Source organism: Bubalus bubalis, chromosome 1 (genome assembly GCF_019923935.1).
Source record: "Bubalus bubalis isolate 160015118507 breed Murrah chromosome 1, NDDB_SH_1, whole genome shotgun sequence".
Classification (NCBI taxonomy): Eukaryota; Metazoa; Chordata; class Mammalia; order Artiodactyla; family Bovidae; genus Bubalus; species Bubalus bubalis.
In genome coordinates, this window is record NC_059157.1 from 197,152,767 (window position 1) to 197,172,193 (window position 19,427).

Genomic DNA, 19,427 nt, shown 5'->3' on the forward strand with positions numbered 1-19,427 from the left:
CAAGAAACTGTCGTTCAGGGCTGAGTCACAGGGCTCCACCCCCTCGTCAGAATGTCCCGGTCACACACGGAAGGCTGGACAGGCTGGCAGATATGTCAAAGCCACCTTAAAGACAAGCTCTGGCTCACAGACAAAAACCCTCAAATGAATCAAAGTCTGTTTCCTGCCTCCGCTCAACCCCGGGGAAAAAAAAAAGTGTCCTGCCTCCTCTTAGCAGAACCCAGATTAGGTTCTCAAGATCACAGGACTGGATCTAACTCATGATAGGAAAATGACTTGACATCAGGAACAATAAAGTCAGTGCAAATTACTGATGAGCAGACACAATTTCTAACGGCCCAACAACCACAGATCTCTGTAAACTCTTTTTGGAAAACCAAGCTGTATAAGTCTTTCCCTTTATAAATCTCCGTTGTTCCCCTGAGACTATGGATGGATGGATACGAGCATTCCAGACATCATAAAACCATACCACCATATTATCTCTTTATTTTCAAGAAAAATTGTGTGTGTGTGTGTGTTAGTCGCTCAGTCATGTCTGACTCTGAGACCCCATGGTCACCAGGGTCCTCTGTCCATGGGATTCTCCAGGCAAGAAAAAGGACATATATAAATATTAACAGAATGTATAGGGACTTATTTTCTTCTGAATTTTCTAAAATTTTTTTTTAAATGAAGCCTAAGGTCACACGGGGGCTCCCCAGGTGGCTCAGTGGTGAAGAACCCGCCTGCAACGCAGGAGATGCAGGTTTGATCACTGGGTCAGGAAGATCCCCTGGAGTAAGAAATTGCAACCCACTCCAGTACTCTTGCCTGGGAAATCCCATGGACAGAGGAGCCTGGTGGGCTACAGTCCATGGGGTTGCAAAAGAGTCAGACACAACTTAGTGACTAAACAACAATAACAAGGTCATAAAGGGATTCCATCATCAAAAATTATCTTATTTAAGTCATAAGAGGGGCTTCACTGGTGACTCAGCTGGTAAAGAATCTGCTGGCAACGCAGGAGACCCCGGTTTGATTCTTGGGTCAGGAAGATCCACTGGAGAAGGGATAGGCTACCTACTCCAGTATTCTTGGGCTTCCCTGGTGGCTCAGATGGTATAGAATCTGCTTGTAATGTGCGAGACCTAGGTTCAGTCCCTGTGTTGGGAAGACCCCCTGGAGAAGGGAACGGCTACCCACTCCAGTATTCTTGCCTGGAGAATTCCATGGACTGTATATAGTCCATGGGGTCGCAAAGAGTCAGACACGACTGAACAACTTTCACTTCACTAAGACTGAAGGACACCTCCTAACTCTCATGGTCTGTGACCATCACTGTTTCACTGTATTCAGATCACTGTTGCCACAGCGATGAGGACGCTGAGGCTCTGCAGGTGCCTTATAATACACTCTTGGAGGAGATGCTCTGAAGGCATCTCTGACACCATCGCCGCTACACACAGTCAGAGGGGCTTGTAAACATATACAGGAAGGGGCGGAGGTAAGAGCAGAGGGAGAGAACAGGGAGCCCCACTTCGCAGCAGCTGGAGGCAGGCCCACCCCCTTCGCCACCAGGAAGGTCTGAGGACACGGACACACAGACAGACCCGGCCACTGGGCCAAGCCCAGATGGCCCACCATTCGCAGAGATGAAACAAGGCACATCCGCGCCCAGCCTTGGCCTTCAAGGGCCCTGTCAGTTCCTCGGCTGGAGACCAACAAGGTCCCTGGAGGCTGAGGTGCAGGGGTCACTTTGAGCCTTCTCTGCCCTTCTTCCTGCCCACTTGTAAGGAGGAAGGAATTTGCGGGGGGTGGTTTGCAGGCATAAAGCTGGGCAGGATTCCCTCGACATTCATCTTGGGCTCTGCCAGCTGATGGAGAGAACTTAGCCCCAGGGTCTGTACTGGATCATGAGGCCTGACAACTCCGCGGCTTGCCCACAGGACTCAGTCATTGCGTGATCAAGGCTCTCACTGGCCAAGAGATGAGAGGGAAACGCAAAGCCACGATTCACGACTGGCCGGCAGGAGTGCCCACCCAATCCAGCTCCCCACTATCTTCTTCCATCTAAGAGGACTGGGGTGCAAAGAAAAGGGAGTGGTGTGAAATCTATTCCAGGTGTGTTGAAGCCAACTGGGGACTCACCCACCAAATCTGATTTGAATCAACCCAACCCAGATGGAGCCGGATTTGCCAGTCTGCTCACCTAGCCACATGGCAGGGGAGAAGCTGCGAGAAATGCAATAATCAAAAGGGAAAGCTCAGCATGCCAAGGTAGGGCTGGGAGGAACATCTGATCAACCCCTCATTCACTTACTGGTTCATTTGCTCATTTCCTCAAGACTTGAACACTTTCTGTATGCCTCATTACAGACATGGAAATGACCCAAGCAGGCCAAATTCTCTAAGTCTGGAAATTTCTCTAAGACCAAATTCTCTATGTCTGGTAGTGGGATTTCACTACTGTAAATAAGTAGACAGTAAGAGGTCACAGGGTGAGAACTGCTATGGAGAAAAGGCCTATCAAGGAACGGGGTTTGGGGTGATGGAGATGGTGGGCTGGCAGTTATTCCAATGTAAGCCCAGAAAGGCCTCGTTCATAGAAAAGAAAGTGAAGTCGCTCAGTCGTGTCTGACTCTTTGCGACCCCGTGGACTGTAGCCTACCAGGCTCCTCCGTCCATGGGATTCTCCAGGCAAGAGTACTGGAGTGGGTTGCCATTCCCTTCTCCAGGGGATCTTCCCAACCCAGAGATCGAACCCAAGTCTCCCACATTGCTAGCAGATTCTTTACCCTCTGAGCCACCATAAAGTATCATCTGAACAGAAACCTGAAGGAGATGGGATGGACCAGGCAAATCCTGCAGTTAAGACCACACACAGAGGGACCCACAAGTTCAAAGACTCTGAGACAAGATGAGGTCTGGCATCAGCTCAGCCAGAGGAGGTCACCGCCCGTCAGCCAGGGCTGGCAACCCAAAGGGCCCACCTCCAGAGGCCCCTGAACACAGAGGTCCCTTCAGCAGTTCCACTCCAAAATCTCAGTGCTGGGGACCCAGTGGGGAAACTCCCAGTGGGGATGCCACTGCCAAGGGTCCAAGGGGATGCCTTCACAGGCCCCTGCAAAGTCCCCCAACAGCACAGGGACCTCTGTGGCCTCAAAAGGCCCAAGGATTCAAGTGACGGAGCCTTTCAGAAGAGGGGATTTCGTGCCCTCCTCAGGACTGACCCAATGTTTACAGTATCAGAAACGTCTCCTCCAATCTAAATAGAACCCTTCACACTACGAGGTCAAGACCACTGCCATCCTGGGATATGGGGGGTGAGACCCATCCCCCAGTAGGGGGCACCCTGGAGGGGGGATGCCTCGGGGTGGGGGGCTTCTGGGGACTGGTGAGCACCTTCTGGAGAAGGACTTCTCCCTGGAAAGCTGCGGGCCTGGGTGGAGCACAGAGGGAGGAGGAGAGCAGAGTGGCTGAGACGCAGGCTTCTCGCAGGCCAAGGTGCCCAGGCCCTGTGACATCACACAGCCCAGGGCAGCAGGCCAGGGAAGGGCGGGTTTCAGGCCGCTCTGTCCAGGAGCCAAGGCAGCGTCTGCATCAGGTTCCAAGCAGAAAGCTCAGCTCAAGGTGCGGAGCTGCAAAACCCAAGCCTGCAGCGAGGATCTGGGCAGAACCACCCAACATCAAAGGGATCCCCAATGAGACGTCTGAGGGGTACCCGGAGCAGGGCCAGGGACAGGAATGCCCACGTCCTAGCCCCGGATCCTCCATAGCTTGTCTTATTGCATCCCTGGGGCTCCCCTTCCCAAGGACTCCCCTTTGCCTGCTGCCTCCCCACCTCCCAACAACACACGGTGCACACGCAGAGGGGACTCTCAGGGGAACTCACCCTCGCCGAGCATCGGCTTACAGGCAGAGACTCGGGGAGGCAGCATCTTCCATCACCAAACACACAGCAGGGACAGGACTTCACTATGGACCAACTCCTGAGCCCTGGGGGTGAGCCAGCCAGCTCTGCCGTGTGTTGGGAACTCTCTTCCCTCCTGTTCCTGGAACCTCAACCTGACCCCGGGAGGTCCTCACACCGCTGATGATCCACGGAAGACACCCTCTGAAGCCAGCAGCCCCAGCGGCCGCCCCCCTTTCTGGTCTCGGGTCCTTTGTCACCTGTCTGTGCTCTCGGGACAAAGAACCAATGTTTTAAGAGAAGGAAACGGTCAGTTCCTCCCGAACCTGGAAGGAGAATTCGAGGGAAGGAGTGTTCTTCCTGGGGCTGACAGGCAGTCACTAGGGAAGCAGAGGACAAGCCAGGTGTTCTAATCACAGCCTCCTGTCCATGTGAGCTAGCCTGGCCACTTGGGAAGTGGACCAGGTACCAACTCCAGCAGCGAGGCATTGCCCAGTGACCCTGCTCAGTCGTGTCTGACTCTTTGCAATCCCATGGACTGTAGCCTACCAGGCTCCTCCATCCATGGGATTTTCCAAGCAAGAGTACTGCAGCGGGTTGCCATTTCCTTCTCCAGAGAATCTTCTCAACCCAGGGATAGAACCCAGGTCTGCCACATTGTAGGCAGACACTTTACCATCTGAGCCACCAGGGACGTAATAATATATTATTGAAAGCTCAGTCACATCCGACTCTTTGATACTGGAGTGGGTAGCCTATCCCTTCTCCAGGGGATCTTCCTAAGCCAGGAATCGAACTAGGGTCTCCTGCATTGCAGACAGATTCTTTACCAACTCAGCTATCAGGGAAGCCACCAGTGGGGACATCTAAACGCCAGCACCCACATGGCATTAACAGCACTGAGAGCGGGAAGGAAGGCAGGCTATGGGGTGAGAAAACAAGGCACCAACTCCAAATGCACCTCCTGATGAAGTCATGGCTCTCCTGCACCCCGACCTTCAGCAGGGGGGCCTGGAGGTCAGAGGTGCCCACAGCACCAGGCAGGGCAATGGGCAGACCAGGTGCTTACCTGCCTTGCCACCCTCCGAGCCTCCCAGTAGGGCTTCGAGTCCTCCACGGCCTTGCCGATCTTCTTCACCAGCTCATCCAGCTTCACTGTCGCTTCCACCAGGACAGAGCGGAACTTCTGACGGATGTCCTGCAGACAGGAAATTGAGGACAGAGTTCAGGCTTAAGGAGCCTGCAGAAATCCACTTGACTTCCCCAGAAGCATGCCGAAGGGCCTCCACTCAACCGGGAAGCCTGTGCGTACAAGCCCATGTCAACAACAATGGCCCCCGACAGAATCTGGTGTGATACTGCAAGCGTCCCAGCACCTGTGCCGGCTGGTATGGCAGCCCCCGGCTGTACATGGCTACTGAGCACTTGACCCTGGCTAGCGAGAAGGACAGAAGGAGCTTTTCACTTAGTTCATTTTATTTAGATATGCTTAAACAATCAATGAGGCCATGACTACCGTATCAGACAGAGCGGGTTAGACCGCAAAGCTCCGTCCAGGGGAAGGTGCCTAACCTGGTCACCCCTGGCAGCTTCAGTCCATGATGATGGCAGCATTCGTCACACGCCCATGAGGTCCCCAGTCCTGTGACACGGTCAACACTAAACAGTGTGTGCCGATTTCCAACAGGCCAGATCCTGTGCTCTGCCTTGGGCTTGGTCCCTGCCTTCAGGACGCCTCCAGTCCGGGGGGGTGAGAAGGGGATAAACACAGCCCATCCCCAGAGAGTGTGTGAGGATGAGACTGGCACAGCTGGCATGGGACCCAGGACCCAGAGCCTCAGCAGGCCAGGTAAGGGGGGTGGGAGGCTCGCCCTTAGAGGGGGACTCATGGGGAGCTCCCAGGGGTACCATCTGCACGGAGGCCTGAAGCATGGATAGGAGGAGGGAGACACTGAGTCCAGAGCAGCAGCAGAGCCACGCCCACAGCAGAGGGGAGGGATCGGGCTGGCACTTTCCAGAGACTGCAGGAAGCTGGACGTCCAGGATGTGGGGAACGGCTAGAGATGAGGGCGGCCACCCCCTCCGGAGACACCACGAGCCATGTGGGCCTGGACAGGCATCAGGGAGAGGGGAATCAGGGGTGGGCAGCCCCAGGCTTCACTGCACCATCAAAGTCAGGAAACCAGGTCCACAGAAGCCCCGAGGAGAAGAAGAATCACAAAGACAGTCTGGTTCCAGCTCTAGGAAGACACTGGAAGGGTTGGTTGGGGCTTCAGAGACCCAGGCCCCTCCACCCTTCCTCCCCCAGGGAGCTGGCCTGGCACGGCCACAGCCTGGGGAGTCCGCGTGCATCAGAGGGGCGATGCGGGCGCTGGGGGAGGAGGAACAGCACATGCTCACCAGCCGCGGGGGGGCCCCAAGAGCAGCCGGCCACCCGGCTGGTACACATGCGGGCGTCGCTGGCTGCAAAGGGGCTGCCTCACTATCTGAAAACTGCTTCTAAGCAGAAGATTACATGGACCTCATGGGTCACTGGGATAGCTCACAGGGGGGTCAGGAAGGCCCTGATCATGCCTAACTTGCTCTCCCCTCATTATTTCGCGCTTGGGCTTTCTAGGTGGGTTTGAAACATACGAACATGGCCTTTGTCTTACACAGAGCGTCTCAGCCCCTGGGCGCCCCATCCTGTACCCGTGGTCCCTCCCCCAAGTTCTGTGTCCTCATCATCGGAAGCTGCTCCGCCTTCCCTCTTCTCTGGCCAGGTCTGCAGTCACGTGCTTCAGCTACAGCTGCTGAGGACAGAGACAGAACAAGCTAGACTTGTCCTCCAGAGGACACGCCGCGCACGCGCGTGCGGGCCACCCGGGGACAAGCAAAGCCCTGCTGAGCTGCTGTCGGGCCTGACTTGCAGTCCGTGGGAGGCAACGTATTGGCTGCAGCTCCAGTCTTTCAGCAGAGACACGGAGCTAAACCGGGTTAAAGCTCTATCTGCAAGCTCCGATCCAGTCACTTCTTTACGCATCGTTTTTATTACCTATAAAATGGTTCTTTTCCATCTCCTAAGAGCTAACACCTAGATCGGGCAACACAGGGCCCCCATTCCTACCTGGCAACCAGGGGCTAGAAGTAGAGGAGAAGACACCCCTTAGAGACAGTCCTTTCCAGCCCCGTGCCCTGTGCCTGAGCCACGCCCAGCCTGATTCACCCACTGACCTCCCCTCCCAGCCCTCGGAGACTTCTGATTGCCCAGAGCTACTCCTGGCACCAGTGACTGTAACAGCTGGGTGCCTAACAGCTAGCTCCTGGTCACACAGTAGGTACTCAATAAATGCACACAATGTTCCCCCCCACCCCCGGCATAAAAAGAGACCCATGATTCTACAAGGGGGTGGCTCTGAGGGGCTGCTGACCCAGGGGAGGAAAACCTGCTTTGCAAACACACCCACACATACAACTGCATCTCCAGGCCACAGGTGGGAAAACCGGGGCCCAAATCAGCTGGCACGTGACCAGGGGCGGGTCACACTCTCTCTCTCCATCCTCTCTGGGAACTGAGAATTGGGCCCCAAACCAGGAGCCCACGGACCCACAGGCTTCGTGCCCTTGGCTGTATGCTATATACTAAATGGAAATTTTACATAATTTATCCATTTCAGGAAAACTCATATAATTTTATTTTAATTTAGATTCCAAATTCCTCATAAAGAAACAAAAATTTTTTCTTTTTAAATCAAATGATCAGGCAACACTGGGCCCCTATTCCTACCTGGCAACCACTGGTTAAAAGTGGAGAAGACACCCCTTAGAAATGGTCCTTTCCAGTCCCCAGGCCTTGTGCCTGAGCCACGCCCAGCCCGCTTCACCCACTGACCTCCCCTTCCCAGCCCTCAGAGACTTCAGATTTGCCCAGAGCTACTCCAGGCACCAGGCACTATAATATAAGCCACCTACCTGCGTGAAAGGCCATGCAGGGAACAGATGGCCAGTCTCCCATGGGGCAGACACAGACGCTTTTATCCATCCATGTATGCAGTCACTAACAGCCTTACCAGCTAAGGTGCTTCGGTTGCTCTTTGTTTTTAATTGAAGGACAGCTGACTTTCAGGGCTGTGCTAGCTTCAGGTATACAGCACAGAGATGGAGCTGTACCCACCTATCTCTTCTTCCCAGATCCTTCTCCATTCTAGATTACTACAAGATATTGAGTACAGTTCCCCGTGAGTGCCATGGGTGTGATCCACATTGTCCAAACAGGGAAACTGAGGCACAGCGTGACCAGGGAGCCTGCCCAAGCTCACAAAGCTGGGACATGGTAGAGCTAAGACTTCACTTTAGACTTCCTCAAGTGGTAAATAAATAAGCACGATGTAGCGTGATAGGTACTAAAGACCTCAGTCTACACGCTGCAGCAGACACACACCCAGGACGGCCACACCCAGAGAGAGTCATCCCAGCCAGGACTTGGAGAGAGGGGGATTTCACCAGAGAGAGAGAAGAGGGCATCGCAGCTGAAGGACCAGCAGAGCCAAGGGCAGCAGATGGGAGGGCTGGCAGGAGGAAGGCCACGGGAGCGGCTCCCAGGCTCTGACCTCGATCCCACGTGCATCAGGAGACAGGGTAGGTTTCTCGAGTGAGCCTCCATTTACCCGCCAAGCGCCTGCTGTCAGTAATGCCTGAACACCACTCTGCCTCTTCCCTGGGGGTCCCAGGGTTAAGAATCCGCACTTACATCGCAGGGAGGGCAATGTATGATCCCTGGTCAGGTAACTAAGATCCCACAGACTGTAAGACCAATAAATAAATAAATGGATACGGACAGAAAAGAGGGTTTTTTTAAAAAAAAGAAAAGTAAACCTCGGGACTGTGAACAGAACTTTCCAGGCCGCAACAATGCACACGCTGAAGGCTGATTGCAACTTGGTCCTGCCGGGAGGAAGGGGTGCGGGGCAGAGGAGGAAGGAGACTGGAGCCTCCTCTTCCATAGTGGCATGGTGGGGTAAGAACTGAAACGAAATGTCCAGAAGCAGCCACACAAAGCCTGCTGTTTAGAGTGACAGAAATAAATACCTAAATAATCAGCTAAAATTCGTTAACCGGATCAATTAAATTGCCTCTAAGAGAGAGAAAGATGGGGCTGGGGTGGGAGGATCAGATACTAGTTGGGAGGGGTTGTTTTGTCTTTTTTGCCCTTTTTAAAATTTGTAGGAAATTATCACAGTGTTTTTGTAAGCAGAAGCATCCGCAGATCAAATCTGGGTTGGGGTCCCCACGTGAATCTGGCAGGCAGATTCAGGGACCACCAGCCTGGTCGAGCGTGTGACCATCGAAGGCTGCTGAGTCCAAGAGATATCAATTGACATTAGCGTCTCCCTCCATCAAAGAGGCTGTGCTGCCAGGGATGATGACGCAGGGTTGGCTGGCAGCCAAACAACAACAACTATTCATCCAAGACGTGTTAAGCGCTCAACACAAAGCTAGCCTTCTCCCTGATAAGAGAGCGGACCTAGTTCTTCCACCATTCCACAAAGGGGCACGGCTGTCCGAGTAATAATTCACCATAAAATCCCGAGGTGTGGGAGCCCACAAAACCAACATCTTCCCTGCCTACCCAGCATAACAGCCCTGATTTTACTGGACCTCACCCTGGTCTCAGAACTGATCGCATGCCTGGGCATCAGTACAGGATACTCCTAGCTTCAGTCATCATTAAGGGAGGGCACAGGACCCATCAGAACCAGTAAGATTTCATTCTTGGACTTTTCTGAAACTGTTAAGAGGAAATCTTTTGTACTGAGATGGCTGAGAAGATGGACTAAAAGCTGGAGCAGATGGCAGCCCTCTTGGCACAATGAGCAGAGTCTACCAGAGGTAGGGAGGCAAGGAGTCCTAATGACACTTGGAGCATTTGGACCTAGCAACGCTTTACAGTCTAACCCTAAACTCCACTTCCCCCGAGCCAAAATGGTTCACACACAGACACACACAATCGTCACCCCTGCTTCATGTTTTAAGCTAGATGGAACTGGATTTCTGTCCTTTGCAACTGAACTAAGTCTCTTAAAAAAAAAAAAATACTGAAAACTACTATATGCCTTAAGGTAGTCATGCTGATATACTCAGGGAGGGGAAAGTCAATCACAGTCTATAAAGTAGCAAAGTTCTGTAACTAAATACAGGTGATTGCTGGAGGGCTTCTGTAAAGCCATAGGTACAAGGAGCTTCTGGGGAACTTAATTCAACCTATTCTGTAGAAAGAATTTCTCTCTTTTTTTTTTTTTTCCAATTCATCTTAAAGCCAGCTGGCCACAACTGAACTTGTACTTTTTGCCTTATTTCCTAGTTCGAGAAAGGACTCCACCATGGCTTTCTGTCATCTACAATTACGAGCAATGTGTTTCCCAAGATCAGAGTTGGGGCTGCTTCCTGGGGTGTCCAGGGAGGAGAGCCAACTGTTTTCCCTGAACTAAGTGATCCACGGATAAGCTCAGAAGACATCTCGGGAGAAGGAGCAGACCTTTCACTGGTCGAGAAAAATAAGCCACACGCCGGCCAGGGCTGTTTACCAGCGGATTCTTTTTTAGATCAGCATCCGAAGGAGTTCTAAGCCATCCCTTGGCTTGGATGAGACCTCAGAGCTTGCAGTCTGAAAACTGTGTCACGTCTAGTAGGTGACTCAGACTGAGGGCAGTTTATCCAAGCGGAGAACTGAAGGTGGCACAGTCTCCCATGTGAACATGTCGGTGTGTTGGAAACACGGCCCTGGACCAGACAAGAAACCCCGCCACATGAAACCTGCACCAGGGCGCCCGGGAAGTGGCAGGCAGGCTGGGCACACCGGGGACAAGCCCTTTTTTCTGGCCAACCCAGCCACCTAAGCCTCAATGATCTCGCCTGGAAGATGAGAAGGGCAGCCTCTCCCCTTTACAAAGGCCTCCCCAGAACCTATCGAGGTGAGGAAAGGACATCAGGTTTTAAAAATAACTGTCCTACAAACTAAAGTCACCGAACTTCAAAAGGTCCCGAGTCATGCCACTTATAAACACACTGCTCTCTGCTTGTGGAAACATTTCGCAGGCATGCTCCGAGCCTCACAAAGACCCTGCAGGACAGCGTGGCCAGGCTCAGCAAGAAGATCCCCAGTCCCCAGATAAGAGACCTCGGCCCCAGGGAGAAGGGCTGGCCTGGCCCGGGGTCTCCCACGGGGAGTGTCAGTCTACAGAGCATCAACAGATCCCACCTGGCTTTCCCTCACCCGTGGTTCTCAAAGTTTGGTCCAGGGAACACGGAGGTAGGGGTCGGGTGTTCCTGGAGACCTTTTCTGGGACTTTGCACGATCAAAATCATTTTCATAATCAAATTCAATTTAATTTGCCTCTTCCATTTTCATTCTCTTGTGACTGTTGAATGGAGTTTTCCAGAGACTACTTGATATGTGCCATCACGAGAACGAAGGCAGGAGCAGAAATGAGAATCCAGCTCTCCTATTAAGCCCGATAGGAAAGAGACTTGCGAAAGCCAAAAAATGACGGCTTTCTTTTCACAATTTTTTTGGGGGGGTTGTTATTCTGATAAGATATACATGTAATAGGGTTAAGTTATTTTGATAAGATATGCATGTAATAGGCTTATTACTGTCACTTTTAATGAATGAATACAGTTTTAAAAATAAAAATTCATTTAAAAATGAATACAGTTTTTAGAAATGGGTAATAGATGCTACCCATAAAAACAGAATCTCTCTGAAATGCTCAGTGATCACAGGAGCATGAAAGGAACCTGGGGCCCAAGAGCACCAGGTCAGCTGGTGGCCCCAAATCACACCCGCCCCACCCACGCCCTGGGCCGCCCTGCAGAGACCCCGCTGGAGGGGAACACGGGTGTGTGTTCAGTAACAGCAAAGCAGCTATTCGTTCTCAGGCCCTCCTTCACCCCTTCTGATTTTCCCAAGGAGAAAGCCTGCATTTGGAGCCACTCTGATTCTTCACATTTGCTCATCTCCCTTCTAAGAGAGGAGGAGTTGGTCAGGCTCAGAGCCTTCCCTGGAGAAGGGAATCTGCTAAGAATTTGATAAGCAAACTGATACAGTCACTGGAAACAAGAGAGCGCTGCTCTCAAAGTCAGCAAGCGGGGCTCATCCACGTGATTCTTCACTAAAAACCTTGCTTTAAACAAAATTATTTCCCACTGATGGCTTTTCACTTACAGTCATTAAGTCTCACTTTCAAACAAAGGACAAATGTGAATCCATGTGGGAAAAAAAAAATACAGAACAAGAATAAAGCAGAAATTATGACAGAGGCAGAAGAACAAGAGATTTGGGATGTAAAGTCTCTGTAGCAGGAACATTCCAGAATTCCACGGTGCAAGGCACCATCAGACACGCTCTGACTTCCCAACCAGTTCTAAGGAAACCGACATGTTTTTAATGCTTCTACAGATCATGTTGTTTACTTTTCCCCCCACCCATCCAATCTATTCTTTAAGTGCACTTGTGGCAGCTGCCAAAACACAAAGAATCACTTTCCCAGGGCTTCGGTGAGAAGGATCAAGCGCTCTACAGGCTGTCTGCAGAGCTTTCTGCAACACCGGAGATGCTCTGAGTTTGCACAGGGCTCGACAGAGGCCACCGGCCACACGTGGCTAAATGAAAACTTGATGTGTGCTTAGTGCGGCTGACTGGGTACCATATTAAACTGTCATTTTGAAGTAGAACTTGAGTCGCCCCACAGGGCTGATGACTGCCATCCTGGGCGGCACAGGTCTGGCTCCTGAACCCATATTCCACTCTGTGCTCTGCCTGCAGGGCCGGTCACGCTCCTGGGTTCCCCTGCTGCCTGCCCTCCTTGCCTCTCCTGCCCCAGGGAGTGGCCATCACAGCCCTGGGGGATGGACGGGCAGCCGGGACGATCTGATCTCAGCTCCGACAATTTTGCAGCAGAGGCATAAGCGGAAAGACTGTGCCTGGGGCAGAGCCAGGGTCTAGGGCGCCAAGGCAAGAGGCCCCCAGAGTTGGGAGGTGGGCAGAGAAGGGGTGCAAGGGCAGGAGCCCCCAGGGAGCCAGGGCCAGCCCCACAGGGACCACAGGACCCCTGCCCAGCACCACACAGGCCCTATCACCCATCAGCAAGTTTCACCCAACCAGGGATGGGAACATACATGGAAAAAAAAGAAAGAAAGAAAATGGGGAGATAGCACCAGGGCCTCCCAGTTGGGAAGCAGCAGAATCGCGGCTAGGTACTGGTGCCCAGCTCCCCGCCTCTGCCCACCTTTCTGCCCCACCTTGAACCCCAACTTCTTGGGGCATCTCCCAAACCCACCTTCTTTAGGGACTGTGCCCCGCACATAAGGAGGATCCTGCTGCCATGCTTCTGACATACGATCCTCTCCCGAGGGCCAGAATGGAAAAAGCCAGAGGACGGCAAGACGAGGACACAGAGGTGCCCACGGACAGGGAAGAGCAAGCAAACGAAAGGAGAGCAGGCGGCAGGTGGAGGGTGCAGGAGACAACCTGGGATCCTGACCCTGACTCTGCAATCACCCAGCCAGATCCCTTACCAACCCAGCCAAGGCTGCTCTGTGGGGGAGGCCCGCAGCACGGCGAGTCACCGTGCTGGGCCCACACGTGCTGGGACACTCGGAGCGCCTGCTCAAGGCTCTGCAACGCCCTTCCCTTCCCGGGGGTCCCCCTCCCTTCCGCCTTTCAGAAACCCCGTCTTTTATTTAAGCTGCTTGAGTGGTTTGGGGTACAATAGAGGGGATTCTAGCCCCAGCTCCAGGCCCAGGGCAGGCCCCAAGCAGCCGAGCAGCCAGCAACGCCAGCCCTGCTTCCTCTTTCCACACCAGCACACCAGCTGTCTGGGTTCTGCACCAGCAAGAACTTCCTCCCACCGAGAGAGGAGAAGAGGAAAGAAGCGGTGCTGGTCAGCATGGTTTCCTGTACAAGCTGGCCTCCTCCAAGGTGTTCAAGCATCTGAAAGCTTTTTTTAGGCCTAAGCAGAACCAAGTTCCTCCCAAGCACAAAGGCTGTGCTCTAGAACTCTGATTCAACTAGAGGAAGTTTCCAAACAAGCAGGTGAGGACCTCTCCCATCCCCAGAACACACAGCCGGCACAGCTACCTGCCCTGGGACACGCTGCTGCTGCTGCTGCTAAGTCACTTCAGTCGTGTCCAACTCTGTGTGACCCCATAGACGGCAGCCCACCAGACTCCCTTGTCCCTGGGATTCTCCAGGCAAAAACACTGGAGTGGGTTGCCATTTCCTTTTCCAATGCATGAAAGTGAAAAGTGAAAGGGAAGTCGCTCAGTTGTGTCAGACTCTTAGCGACCCCATGGACGGCAGCCCACCAGGCTCCTCTGTCCATGGGATTTTCCAGGCAAGAGTACTGGAGTGGGGTGCCATTGCCTTCTCCCCTGCCACACGTAGCCTTGGCCAAAATCAAGATGCCACTGCCATTTGCAGGCTGAGTTAAGAGAGCTGGTGGGTCTGGGAACGCAGAAAAGGCTCTTTTTTAAACATTTTTAAAATAGTTCAGACTTGGGGAAAATGAGGGTAAGATGCAGACATGATGGCCTTTAGCCTGAGACATTTCAGTGAGTATTTCTTAAAAATGAGGATGTTCTCTTACATAACCAAAGTAAGATGATCACAATCAGAAACTTAAAACTGATACAACGCCGCTAATCTGATCTGTGATTTTGTTCAAATTCTGATGTCCCGCCAACATCTTTTACAGTGAAAGTGTTAGTCGCTCAGCTGTGTCCAACTCTTTGCAACCCCAAGGACTCTAGCCCACCAGGCTCCTCTGTCCATGGAATTCCCCAGGCAAGAATACTGGAGTGGGTTGTTGCTGTTCAGTTGCTCAGTTATGTCTGACTCTTTGTGACCCCATGGACTGCTGCATGACAGGCTTCCCTGTCCATCACCAACTCCCGGGGCTTGCTCAAACTCATCTCCATTGAGTCGGTGATGCCATTCAAGTCTCATCCTCTGTCCTCCCCTTCTCCTGCCTTCAATCTTTCCCAGCATCAGGGTCTTTTCTAAGGAGTCAGTTCTTCTCATCAGGAGGCCCAAGTATTGGAGCTTCAGCATCAGTCATTCCAACGAACATTCAGCGATGATTTCCTTTAGGACTGACTGGTTTGATATCCTTGCTGTCCAAGGGACTCTCAAGAGTCTTCTCCAACACCACAGTTCAAAACCATCAATTCTTCGGTGCTCAGCCTTCTTTATGGTCCAACTCTCACATCAGAGAAGTAGATATTTTTCTGGAATTCTCTTACTTTTTCTATGAGCCAATGGATGTTGGCAATTTGATCTCTGGTTCCTCGGCCTTTTCTAAGTCCAGCTTGAACATCTGGAAGTTCTCAGTTCACGTACTGTTGCAGCCTAGCTTGGAGAATTTTGAGCATTACTTTGCTAGAGTGTAAAATGAGTGCAATTGTGTGGTAGTTTGAACTTTCTTTGGCATTGCCTTTCTTTGGGATTGGAATGAAAACTGACCTTTTCCAGTCCTGTGGCCACTGCTGAGCTTTGCAAACTTGCTGGCATATTGAGTGCAGCACTTTTACAGCATCATCTTTAGGATTTGAAATAGCTCAACTAGAATTCCATCACCTCCTAGCTTTGTTCGTAGTGATGCTTCCTAAGGCCCACTTGACTTTGCACTCCAGAATGTCTGGCTCTAGGTGAGTGGTCACACCATCGTGATTGACTGGGTCATTAAGATCTTTTTTGTACAGTTCGTCTGTGTATTCTGCCACCTGTTCTAATATCTTCTGCTTCTGTTAGGTCTGTACTGTTTCTGTCCTTTATCGAGCCCATCTTTGCATAAAATATCCCCTTGGTATCTCTAATTTTCTTGAAGAGATCTCTATTCTTTCCCACTCTACCCACTGGAGTGGGTAGCCATTCCCTTCTCCAGGGGAATCTTCCCGACCCAGAGATCGAACCTGGGTCTCCTACATTGCAGGAAGACTCTTCACCATCTGAGCCAACATCTTTTACAGCAAAGGAAGAAAAGGTATTTTTTCCTGGTCCAGGATCCAGTCCAGGACTCACACAGGATCTAGTTGTCAAACTCTCTCTAGTTTCCCAAATCTGGAAGCGTTCTTCAGTTTTTCATGGCATTGATAATTTTCAATAATATGAACCAGTTATTTTATAGAATGTCACTTTGGGAAAGACTCACTTTCAAATCATCATTTTTTGTCGATGTTATACAGGCAGTAGCCACCAGAATGGAATCTAACCAATACAATAAAAAATATGTATGCTTAGGGCTTTGCTGGCAATGCAGTGGGTAAGAATCTGCCCACCAGTAAATGGGACATGGGTTCAATCCCTGGCCAGGGAAGAGCCCAAAGCCACCAGGCAGCTAAGCCCGGGGGCCACAACCACTGAGACCACAAGCTGCTGCTGCTGAAGCCGGTGGCCCCGGAGCCCGCGCTCCCCACAAGAGAAGCCACCGCCGAGAAGCCTGCACACCGCGGAGGAGGGGCGCCGCCGTGCCCGAACGGCAGCAAGCCTGCACGCAGCAGGGGCCCAGCCCAGCCAGAACTAAGTCAGTACACTTTTAAACTGTTAAACATATTTTAAAAATTGTAAACTGTCAAAATATACATATATATACTTAAATAGCCTAAGGTCCAAAGCACCACAAAGGAGAAAACCCTTTAATCTTCAGGGACAAGGGTCAGTGGTTTGAGGCCCTGGAAAAGGGACAGAAGTTACATAACCACACACACACACTCTCTCTCTCTCTCACATACACACACACTCTCACATACATACACACACACTCTCTCTCTAATACACACACACATACACTCTCTCACATACACACACACTCTCTCACACACATACACACACTCTCACACACTCACACACTTACACATACACACACTCACACACACTCCCTCTCACATACACACACACATTTACACATACACACTCTCACATACACACACTGACACACACATACACACTCTCTCACATACATACATACTCACACATTTACACACACACTGACACACACACATACACACACACTCACAAATATACAGACACACACACAAATACACACACTGACACACTCTCTCACAAACATACATACACACACTCTGTCTCTCTCACATACACACTCACACACACACACACAAAGCTGAGAAGGCTGACAGGACTTGCTGCCGTTTCATTCAGGGCCAAACACGTGTTTTTAAACCCACAGGATTCTTTATGTGAGAGGAGGCAGAATTGCTGAAATGCTGGCATTTTACAAGAGTTCAACCACAGGTGAACTATTTTCCATGTCTATGCTGAGAGGCTTAACATATTTCCTCAACCTGAAGACCCACTTTTTCCCCCACGCTTGCAGATATCAGATCTCAGATGGATCATAAAGTTAATGCACACATTTATCGGGAGTGACGCGTCAGCCAGGCATCAAGTGGGCCTGCGTCACAAGGTCTGTTTCAGAATGAAACAAGTGTGGGCATCAGGGCGGTGCGGCGAGTTCAGAGCCGGCCTCGGGCGCTCCAGGGACCAGGCAGCACAGCCTCCCTGGAAAGCACGCAGCCCCCGCCCAGCACTGCCGGCAAGATGCTGCCCACTCCTCCTGGAGGACCTTTCTCCTGACACAGCTCACAGAAGGACGAGAGGGCGGAGGACGCAAAGGATCCAAAGTTAAAATCCACTACCGCTGTGAGAGATGTGGAAGGACCCAGAAGAAATGGCTGAAAACGTCAAAAGAGGCTGCTTCTAGCAGAACTGGAAGCGGGAAGGAGTGAGGCAGAGGACTTTCATTTTCTCAAGGGCTTTTCTTCAACTGTGCACAAGTATGGCTTCAATAAGGATCAAGGTTTGGCTGCAGCACAGATTCACCAGCGTTTTTTATTTCCCCGTGATCAAGACAGGACGATTCAGCCCATTCAGCATGTTGCTAGATTCAAATCAAAGTCTCTGTCCTGCCAGTAAACTGGTACAGCCACTATGGAAAAGAGTATGAAAGTTCCTCAGTCAACTAAAAACAGCTGCCACCTGATCCCGCAGTCCTGCTCCTGGGCATGTATCTGGAGAAAATGAAAGCTATCGTTCAAAAAGATGCATGCACTCCTGTGATCACAGCAACACTATGACCTGGAAACAACATGAAAGCCCTTCAAAGGGGAATGGATAAAAAAGACATGTGTGCATGCGTTAATGTGGGGGGTTTCCCAGGCGGCTCAGTGGCAAAGAATCTGCCTGTTTGATCCCTAGTTTGGGAAGATCCCCTGGAGAAGGAAATGGCAATGGAAGGAAATGGATTTCTCTTGTCTGGGAAATCCCACAGACAGAGGAGCCTGGTGGGCTATAGTACCTGAGGTCACAAAAGAGACAGATACAACTTGGTGACTAAACAACAATATATATGCATGTATGTATGTGTATGCATGTGTATGTATGTGTATGCGTGTGTATACGTGTGTGTTTGTATATATTAATACACACAGTGGAATACTACTCAGCCATAAAAAAGAATGAAATAATGCCATCTGCAGCAACATGGGTAGACCTGGAGATGATCATACTAAGTGAGGTAAACCAGACAAAGACAAATACCGTGTGATATCATTTACAAGTGTGATCTAAAATATAACACAGGGACTTCCCTGGTGGTCCAGCGGGTAGGACTGCTCTCCCACTGCAGGGGGAGGGGCTCGATCCCTGGTTGGGGAACTAAGATTCCACATGCCGCACAGTGTGGCCCAAAAATAAAAGAATAAAAAGGACTTCCCCAGTGGTCCAGTGGCTAAGATTTCACGCTCCCGATGCAGGGGGCCAGGGTTGGATCCCCAGTTAGGGACCTAGATCCCACATGCAGTAAAGATCCCACACGGCACAACTAAGACACGGCCCAGCCGAGTAAAATAAACACACAAAATATGACAGGACAGAGCTTATCTACACAGAGAAACAGACTCAAAGGCATGGAGAACAGAGGCATGGGTGCCGAGGGGCAGCTGGGGCAGAGACGGGATGGAGTTTGGGATTAGCGGGTGCAAACTCTTATATAATGGATAAACAACATCATTATATAACGTCATTATATAAGATGTTCATCATTTTATATAATGGATGAACAAGGTCCTGCTGTGCAGGGAACCATGTTCAATATCCTGCGATAAACTATAATGGAAAAGAATATGAAAAAGAATGCATATATACGTATAACTGAACTACTTTGCCATGTAGCAGAAATTAACACCACACTGTCAATCAACTATATTTCAATAAAACAAATCATTTTTTAAAGTCTCAGTCATTCACTATCAGGGATGGCAAAGCTTTTGCCCGTCATCTAACTCAGAGGCTGCCATTGCACAGAGCGGGTAACTGAAGCCTCCCCCTCACCAAAGATGTATATCTGGCGAGTGTCAGGGTAGAGACTGAACAGCTTGTTGCCAAGTCCTAGATCAGCGTTCCTCCACCTCACCAGCCTCGGTGGGGACCTCAGAGGATGCACCCTCCAAACCCACAAACACACATCTTAAAACTACT

General features: G+C 51.1%; 1 protein-coding gene across 1 annotated transcript in view; it reads right to left on the minus strand.

Moving 5' to 3' along the window:
• The window catches only part of SH3BP5 (SH3 domain binding protein 5), an 82,101-nt gene that overhangs the window by 46,535 nt on the left and 16,139 nt on the right, over positions 1 to 19,427 (minus strand). Inside the window, exon 3 of the mRNA XM_025294106.3 lies at positions 4,962 to 5,090. Coding sequence (XP_025149891.3) covers positions 4,962 to 5,090 — 129 coding nt within the window. The remainder of the gene's footprint in view (positions 1 to 4,961; positions 5,091 to 19,427) is intronic.